Consider the following 9,437-nt stretch of genomic DNA (forward strand, 5'->3'; position numbering starts at 1 on the left):
TCATTCCAAATACAATATTTGAAAGTAACTTTTATTAATGCTAGTTGACATGTTATGTCAGGCAGTCCGATTGATAATAAATAAATTCTGATTCATTAAATGTGTGCTGTATAGAAGGCATTATATTGGGTGCTCCAGTTATGTCATTTCCAATATTCAAATAATCCCTACAGTATATATTTTTATCCCAGGTAACTAATAAGTAAACTGTAGTTCATAAATGTTCAAAAGAAAAAAGGCAGATTGTCACTTAGTATTAAGACAACTTGAGACCTCTTAATCCATTAAACCAAGGGACTAATGAGAAAATGCAGTTTTTAAAATCATCTTCGCAACCAAACGAAATCCATCAAGCCTCATCACACTCTTAATGGAGAAAACCTACTGCCATGTTTGTGAATGACGCCCACACATATCTGAGCCTATAGATTTTTTTCTCTACCAACACTTGTCTGTCCCTGAAGGCCCTGTGATTTTAATTTCTTTTTCATTTTCTAATAAGTTACAAATATTTAATGAGTTTTCAGTCCCATGAATGCCTAAAACTTTTCCCACAACCTATTTTAGTCAAAACGCCCAAAATTAAATTCAAGACACTTGTAAGAATGTTGAAGACACAAATACAAACATCTCAACCTCTCAGCACCCTCATGGCATACCTCTATCTTCAGCACTACCCAACACTGCTATCTCAGAGTTCAATATGCTAGCAACAGTCACAGACTTTCTGTGTATAAGCTGGAGAAAACTTCACTACTACAACAACTTGTCCATCCTGCATTTGAAACTTATGTAAGACAAAATTATGGATAGCTGACAGTCTTGCTATGTCTCTGAGAAAATTCAAATAAAACACAGCACCCACTCCATCCTTATTGGAACTGGTCTAAGTTTTGCAACACAAATCGCTCATTTACATGAATACTAAGTTTATTTCTATTTATTATCTTACCTCCTAATAAAAGGAACAGTAACAAGAACTGAAGGCCAATAGATAGTTTAGGTTCATGTTTTCAAAATACACCATATTTCAATGAATTAAATTGGTCATTATATATAGAATGTATCATTTTCTTATCTACAACTTACAAAGAAAAAAGGCTGGAAACGATGATATACAATGCCTCTTCTAATACAGAATTTTTACTTCATATTAATGAAAGAGTTCTTTCAGACTCATTTGGAGAACTGTGGCCAAGTTCACAAATATGCAGGCATCACCAACTGTATCTGGATTGCTGCCATCAATTATTAAATGCAATCCAATTTCAAAGACATTTAATTGTGGAAAAAAAAATGTGTGTGAATCAATGAAATATGGTGTTAACACTGAGCAGTGGTTACAAAAGAACAATAAGAAGTATTCACAGGGGATACAGCACAATCACAAGAACCTAATAAAAACCAATGTAAAACACAAGAAAGACCAAAAAAAGCTACAGTCCCAATCTAGAAAAGGAACTGAACAAAATAAGTGCAACACCACAGACTCCTCTATTCCACCCAGATTTAATTATTTTATATTTTAATTTGGCCTCCAACAAACCAGAGACATTAGCTAAAGATGACTTAAAAATATGATCTGAAGAATATATCGGACAATATGACAACTTACGTTTTCCATAGCAGAATTTGAAGACAGGCTACACTAAACAATACATACATATTTCACTTAATTTAACAGTAATACATAGAGGCATTTCTTGATGATCTACGCCAGTGAAATTACTCTCAGCAAAAGAAGAATCAAACTGTGGACAGCAGCCTCCAGGCTTCCCTCTTGTTCTTCCTGGTAAGGACCTGTGCCGCAGAGGAGGGCAGGACTCTAACCCAGTCAGGTAGAAGGGAATCTTGCACAAGGAGTGTTCTACTCCTCATGGAAGGGTTCCCCACTACCCAGCTAAGTCAATCCCACAGCAGGCATCTCCGAAGTTAACTGCTCAGAGTATTCAAGATGTTCGGTGTTTGTCTTCAGGCTGGCAGCTGCTGTTTCCTTAGTTTTAATCTCACAAGAAAAGACACCAACCAGGTTCTTCTGGTTAGCTCAAAGTTAGGCATTTATTTTAATTATGGAAAAGTTCTCTAAAATAGAAAATCACAATCTTCTACTTTAGTTGACACATTTTAAATCCAGGATACTCCACTTATTGAACATCATTACTCTAAAAAAATCCATCATCCTTAAGAGTTGTACAGGGGCAGAACATATCTTTTTAAATGCCAATCCTGCATCCTCTGGATTAATATCTATTTACCCCTTTTCACAATAACTACTTGCAAACAAAACAAACATTTAGGAACTACTAGTTAACCAAGGTTTTATTGCTTTAGGAAGAAAAGCATGAAATAAATGAAAATTAAGACTGATAAGTTTCAAATATTAGTATTGTTATTTTAAACATATTTTCGAATTAAAAATATAAAGTTCTGTAATAAACATAAATCTCCCTATTTAGAATCTTCAATGTTTAAAATATAAAGTTCAATCTATAATCCAAAGACTATTATAATCATGAAGCAAAAATAATCTAGCAAAATTACCTGTGATTGGATAAGAGAATTTGGAAATTCAAACCTTTTCCTGATATCATCTGACATTTCTGCGTCTCTTATATGCAGCTTCTGAAACCAAAGCAAAAGAATTTTTTTTAATTCTCCAGTTGGTTTGAACTGGACTTCAAAACAACTGTATCTCAAATGATATGAATGTAATTTGTCCAAAGATAGCAATGGAAAAAAGCACAGGGGTCTGCAGAGTAACACATAGCAAAACTTTCATTATTTAGCACTTGCACTCAGATGTCATGATTGATAAATAAACTAGGTGCCTAACAACCCTTGCTTTGTCCATGAGAGCTAATCCTGAAACAGATGAATGCACACTAGAGAAACTAAAACAATCCAAAAGTTCAAGCAGACATTTGAAATAGAAATTAGTCCTCCAATGGATCAAAACTTTGTAAGGAAAAAGGCATCCTGTCAAAAAAAAAATTGTTAAAACTTCACCTCAGCTTAGTACAAATTTTCTTTAAGTACTAATCCGAGTGCTAGTGACAAGAGCCTAGGTGAACCTTTTTTAGGAGGCACAGAAATGACCCAGAAACCCACACACATGAAAACAGACTGCTTGTCCTAAAGCAAGAAGCAAGCAAGCAATTAGCACCAGTTTTTACTATTTACATCACACTTTTTCAAGGAAAAAAAAAGTAGGATGGATAGGAGGGGGCAGTGGTGAAGCAGTGAAGGCACAGAACTAATGCAAGGATCCCCAAAGGGACCTAACACCTTCAACTGCCAAGTAACACTGAACCTAGCAAATTGCACAACTTTGGAAAGTTCAGTGCTTTGGATTGCCAATTTAGTCTCACAGAATTTAAAAATAAAATGTATTTATATAGTATTCTAGATGCTATGGCTTCAATGAGGTTTGAACATGCACTCTAATGGTCATATTCATTAATCTGAATATGGAATTTAAAAATAAAGCCCTTGGGAGGTGGCTCCACCTGAGGGTGGAGATTTCCTGCTTGAATACTGGTGACTTTCTAGGAAGAGAGAGAAAGCAAAAGACAATGCCCATGCACTGGCTCTTGGCATGCAATGTGTGGCACCACTCAGGGACTCTGCTAATGCAGGTTCCATTAACCTCCAGGAACGTAAATCAGATAATCTCTTTTTTATAGTTACCCAGCCTTAGGTATTTTGTTATGTTAACGTAAAACTAATATACTAGACTACCTTATAAGAAATAACACACAATAAAATCACACTCTTGGTCACAAAAAAATCAAACATACTGTGTTGAAACTGTATCTTCATTCTGTTTCTCCTATTTCCCCAAAGGTAACTAAACTCCTGGAATAGGTTATCTATTCTGGCTTTTTTTTTTTTTTTCGTTCAATATCTATTCCCAACACACAGCACGGAAACAATTTGCTCTAGGACAGCACACTATTTTCCAATCTAAATTTACTCATTTCAAGTAAGTCAAAATGTCTTCAACTTCTCAACTATGCTAATCAATTCTTTTTTGGAATTTTATTCTCCTTTCAATTCCATATTACAAAATTTCCCAAAACGTGTTCCAGAAAAGCCCTGGAAAGAAAGAGTTCCAGTTGAGGGGTAAAAAAATGCTGTGGGAACACATGTTCCCATCTTGAAGACTCATTTATTCTTTAATAAATACTTGTCGAGTGACAATTGCATGTCTCAGGACTATAGCATGTGCTAGGGCTGCACAAATCTCTGCACTTGCAGAGCTTATAGACTAGTAGGAAGAGGTAGAAAAGAGATTCTAAAAATGATGTATTACTATGGTAATACATAAAATACAATAAATTTGAGGGTGACAAACGTTACAAAAGCAATAAAGTAAACCAGGATAAAGGATAAGAAACTGAGGGAAGAGCGCATTTTTTATTTAAATATGGAATACAGGGGTCAGTCTCTTTCAGCTAGGTTAGCCTTTGAACAAAGATTCAAGGAAGGAAATGGAGTCAGGAACTAGTAAGTACAAAGCTCTAATCAAGTGCTTAAGATCTGTCTTAGGAAGAACAAAGACATTAAACATAAAGCAAAGGAGGAGAACAGCAGTCAATGAAAAGTCAGACCATAAAAGACCTCATAGGCCCCTGGAAGGACTAATGCATTTATCTTGCATAAAATGGGAGGTCAATGCAAACAAAAATCTTTCTTCAGGAACACAAAGTTCCCACCCACTTGGTTCACTCCCCAAATGCCTAAACAACTGGAATTGGGCCAGGTCTACAGGCAGAAGCCAACAACCAACATAATTTCCCTATGGGGGTTGAAGGAACCCAATTGCTTGTGTCATTACCATTGCTTCCCAGGGTCTGCAGGGAGGTGGAATCAGGACCTAGACCCAGGAATTGAACGTAGTTACTCCAATAGGGATGAAGGTATTTTAAATGGTTACCCCAGAAGTAGTAAGATTTTAGTGGAATCATAAGCAGCAAGAAAGTGGTCACATTCTAAACATATCTTAAGGAAGAATCAATGCGGCTGTTAATGGATTTGGCTAGGAGACCATGAGGAAGAAATAAATCAAGGTCAACTCTAAGGTTTTTTGATCTGCACAACTTTATTTTTAATCACAACTTTCAACAGCATTTTATGCATTAAATACAACTTCTATTTTGTTCCTACCACACGTTTTACTAAAAGATGGAGTTGCCATCAACTCAACAAGTTTTGTGTGCAAGACCAGAAATTCCATTTGGAATAGTTTAGTTTTAGATACCTAACAGATATCCCAAGTTCCGATATCCATATAAAAAGTTGGACAAATGAATCTAAAGTTGGAGAGGGAGAAAGAACTTAACTGATGTCAATAATGGAGTATTTATTAAACAACTTGGAAGCCACTCCCCCACAACCACTTAGGTGTTCCCTCCTGCCACCTGTGATTCTCACCTATCATCACCTGGAACCTGAGAGGGGGCGGTATTGTTTTGTTGTGTACCCACTCCCCTCACAAGCCCCTATGAAGTCCCATGATGGGGTGGGGGAGGTGCTCGTTCTCTTGGTCCTGTGCTTCCATCATTCTGGCACTCTTGGCCTTCCCAGTACCTGCTTGCTCTCTGGCTTCCCGCAGAGACTCTGAGGACAGATATCCCCTGAGCATGGCCCCTGTATGTCTGTATTTCTCACCCTTTGTTCACTGCTTAGGTGGGATAGTAAAGACAGCAATGCTAAGATGCTTTGTATCTCTAATTAGTGTACTATCTAGAGTTCCAGAAGAGGTGAGGCCTAGCAGTAATGGAATGTGGGTAGAGAAGCCAGGGAAAGGTGAATGTCTACATCTTTGTAAGTGTGCCCAGGTTGTTCACTGTATATCTCTTAGGATAATTTATCATACTGGGGAAGCTGGAACATAGATCTTTATTTAACAGATGGACTTCAGGGTATTGACCATTTGTTCCTCTTGGGGCTTTAATTCGCACTGGATTGCCATATGGACTTGTGATTTGCTGATTTCTAGTGTGCACTGTTATTAACCATGCTTGGTTAATAAAGAATCCTTAGTAAGCCCTGGACTTGACTGGCATGATCTCACTTGCACTCCGCAACAAAACCTGGAAGGGTACAAACAACAAGTCCATTTAACTTTCCTTAATCCAGAGTTTTCCAAATAATGCAATCATGCAACCAGAGAAATATCTGTTAACAGCCTATGCAGCCAGTCTTTCCTGAAATAACACTGGGAAATATGGCTGCCCGATCCCTCCTAACCCTCTTCCCATTCAGCTTCTCGAATTCTATCTCCTACCTGATAGCACTCCAAAAGCCTCTTTGCTCTATGCCCTTTTCCTGTCATAAAAACTCTGCCAGAGTCATGCTCCTTCTTCTCCAGATATCTACACTTCCACAGTCTCTCTCAGGAGCTTCAAAACGCCCGAAACACCAAAAAATGTTTTAAAAAATAAAATTAAAAAGGGCCCTGCACAACAGTGTAATGGCTGAAGTCCTCACCTTGAATGCAAGGGGATCCCATATGGGCACCAGTTCTAATCCCGACGGCCCCGCTTCCCATCCAGCTCCCTGCTTGAGGTCTGGGAAAGAAGTTGAGGATGGTCCAAGTCTTTCGGACCCTGCACCTGTGTGGGAGACCCAGAAGAGGCTCCCAGTTCCTGGCTTCAGATTGGTTCAGCTCCAGCCGTTGTGGCTTCTTAGGGAGTGAATCATCGGACAGAAGATCTTCCTCTCTGTCTCTCCTCCTCTCTGTATATCTGCCTTTCCAATAAAAATAAATATTTTTAAAATTTTTTTAAAGATTTATTTTTTCTATTTTTATTGGAAAGGTAGATATGCAGAGAGGAGAGACTGAGAGGAAGATCCTCCATCCGATGATTCACTCCCCAAGTGGGCGCAATGGCTGATGCTATGCCAGTCTGAAGCCAGGAGACTCTTCCGGGTCTCCCACGCGGGTGCAGGGTCCCAAAGCTTTGGGCCGTCCTCGACTGCTTTCCCAGGCCACAGGCAGGGAGCTGGATGGGAAGCGGGGCTGCCGGGATTAGAACCGGTGCCCATATGGGATTCTGGGTGTGCAAGGCAAAGACCTTAACCACTTGCGCACCTTGCCGGGCCCTTTTAAATTTTTTTTAAAACACAAAAAATACATACTTCTTCTCAACTCCTATTCATATTTCAGCTCCTCTTTTCCCTCTTCCTCTTTCACAATTCCCTTCTCCATCAGTCAGCCACAAAGCCTTCATTCTTCCCAGCTTAGCAAAGTCTGCATTTCCTCTATGTTTTTATACTTCTCATTATATTTCAACAACTGGTCAGTTCTGGGGTTCTCCATGCTTGAGTTCATTCCATTTATTGCTGTTACACTATCATGAAATGCTATTTTCATCACACCATTTCCTTGGGAAGAATTCATAGAAGATTTTTAATCACCTGTCAGATCAAATGCAAATTCTGATGTCTAGCTTTTAAACCCTCTATCAACAGTCTCACTCAACTTCATTTACACTGATATAATTCCAATCTAGTTAAAACAGTTTTCAAAATGGTCCCACATGCTCAAAAATCTGCTCATTCCTAAAGAAATTTATTCACACCCCTCTCCATGTAAAATGCCTTTCTCTACATGTTCTCACTATTTAAAGATTGAATTCCTTTCACAGTACTTCTGTTCAGCTAAGCCTTGTCCAATTAGCCACATCTAACAATAGTCACCTTGCTTTATTGTTATTCCTTATGCATTACTGCATTTGATCTGACCCCAACCATCATGCGATCATCATTTACACTAAGATTAGAAATTGTTTTTTTGTAAATGATCAGACAGCAGCTACTCAAGTCTGACATTGTAACACTGATATAGTCACAGATAACAAATTGTAGCTCTTTTCTAATAACACTTTATTTATAAAATTATATGCTGGGAGATCAGAGTTAACTAGCTATTGGTTTGCATAACGATTTCGTATTAAGTTGATTTACAAAATTTTTTGACACAACAATAATCAACATTCAGGTTTGGCTCTGTGCTTCCAGGTAGTTAAGGGTAATATATATAATTCAGTTATGCTCCTTTTATTATCTAAAAGAAAAGTATTGTTAATCAAAGAAAATAAGTTTTTGTATCTCTTTAAACAATAAAGGAAATTTCTCATATTGGGCTTAACATATGGAATGCAGTCATATAACAAGCTTAGTTCTCAATAATATAAGCAAGAGGAAATTTCATACTACTTTTTTAAGCGAACTGTGGATAAAGCCATATGTATAATATAACACAAAATTCAGTTTCACCAAATTGGATCCAAATGCAAAGTTCTCTGATGATTATAATCCAACTCAATGGAAGACAGATTTCAGAATATCCCAAGAGGCAGATGCTTATTAATGTATCACAGAATAGATAGTCTCAAGTGTCAAAAGCGTTAGAACAACAGAGGAAAGTATGGGACCATACTCTGATACTCTGATCCAGGTCTAGAAGTCCCAATCCAATACGGCTCTAAGGGATCAGATGAGCATCTAGTTAGGCTAATAACTCACCATAGCAGTGAAGAAGCTGAGCCATTTGAAAAGACCTCTCCAGGAGGGGACTACTGTGGTGAAAGGCTGTTTTTACCAAAATTACCTAAATACACCTGTCAAATACTTAAGCTTACAAAAGGCAGTCCTAATTTCAGTGGGAGGATTTAGAGAGTGAACCCATTCAGTAAATCCATAATGACTTTATCTTTCTGTACAAACAGCTATTATGCTGAAAAACCCCACCTAAATTGTAACATAAGGCAGTATCACACTTGGTTTTTCTCTCCTTGGGCTACAAATTGCAAGTATCTTTGATCTGCTAGAGACTTATGTTTCAAGGTTAATCATTTGGACTTTTGAGGTATAAAAACAGCATATGCTCTTAGGGAATTTCAAAAAAGAATATACAAGCTTGCTTTAGCATTAGCAGCGTAGCACGTGTCCTACTTCATTTTTAATCTCAATTTCCTATGGGCATGTGTACGTTAAAGCAAAACTGCATATTACTTCTTACCCCAGCACTGATAGTAAAAAGGAATCCGGTCAAGTATGATGTATAAACTACACAGTACAACTATGACTGCTTGATTTTAGCTGATTTATCTGTAATCTGTCATTTTTTTTTTTTGCTGGTTTAAATCTAAATCACAGAATTTCCAATGATGTCTTTAAATTCCCAATAAATCCCTGCATTTGTTTCTGCCAAGGCGAAGCCCCATAATCTAGCAACATCACTCTGACAAAAGTGTGGCAGACAAAACATTAAGTGGGCTCTCAACTTTCTCAATGGTGTCCCCGAGATACAAAAATATGCACAATATAGCAAACAAAACTATTTACACTCAAATTTCAAATGAGCACAACCTGAAAAACAAGGCGAAGATCTACCAAATTATATTCACAGGTGCCACAGACACTCCTAG

General features: G+C 37.7%; 1 protein-coding gene across 3 annotated transcripts in view; it reads right to left on the bottom strand.

The window, feature by feature from the left end:
* FOCAD (focadhesin) overlaps positions 1–2,618 on the bottom strand; it is a 232,601-nt gene extending 229,983 nt beyond the window's left edge. For all 3 annotated transcript variants that reach the window (XM_040963884.1, XM_040963886.1, XM_040963883.1), the window contains exon 1: positions 2,542–2,618. In XM_040963884.1, the coding sequence (XP_040819818.1) occupies positions 2,542–2,598 (57 nt within the window). In that variant the 5' untranslated portion in view covers positions 2,599–2,618. The remainder of the gene's footprint in view (positions 1–2,541) is intronic.
* Between the last annotated feature and the right edge of the window lie 6,819 nt (positions 2,619–9,437).

The sequence above is a fragment of the Ochotona curzoniae genome, unplaced genomic scaffold (genome assembly GCF_017591425.1).
Source record: "Ochotona curzoniae isolate NIBS_2020 unplaced genomic scaffold, NIBS_Ocur_1.0 scaffold_3208, whole genome shotgun sequence".
NCBI lineage: Eukaryota > Metazoa > Chordata > Mammalia > Lagomorpha > Ochotonidae > Ochotona > Ochotona curzoniae.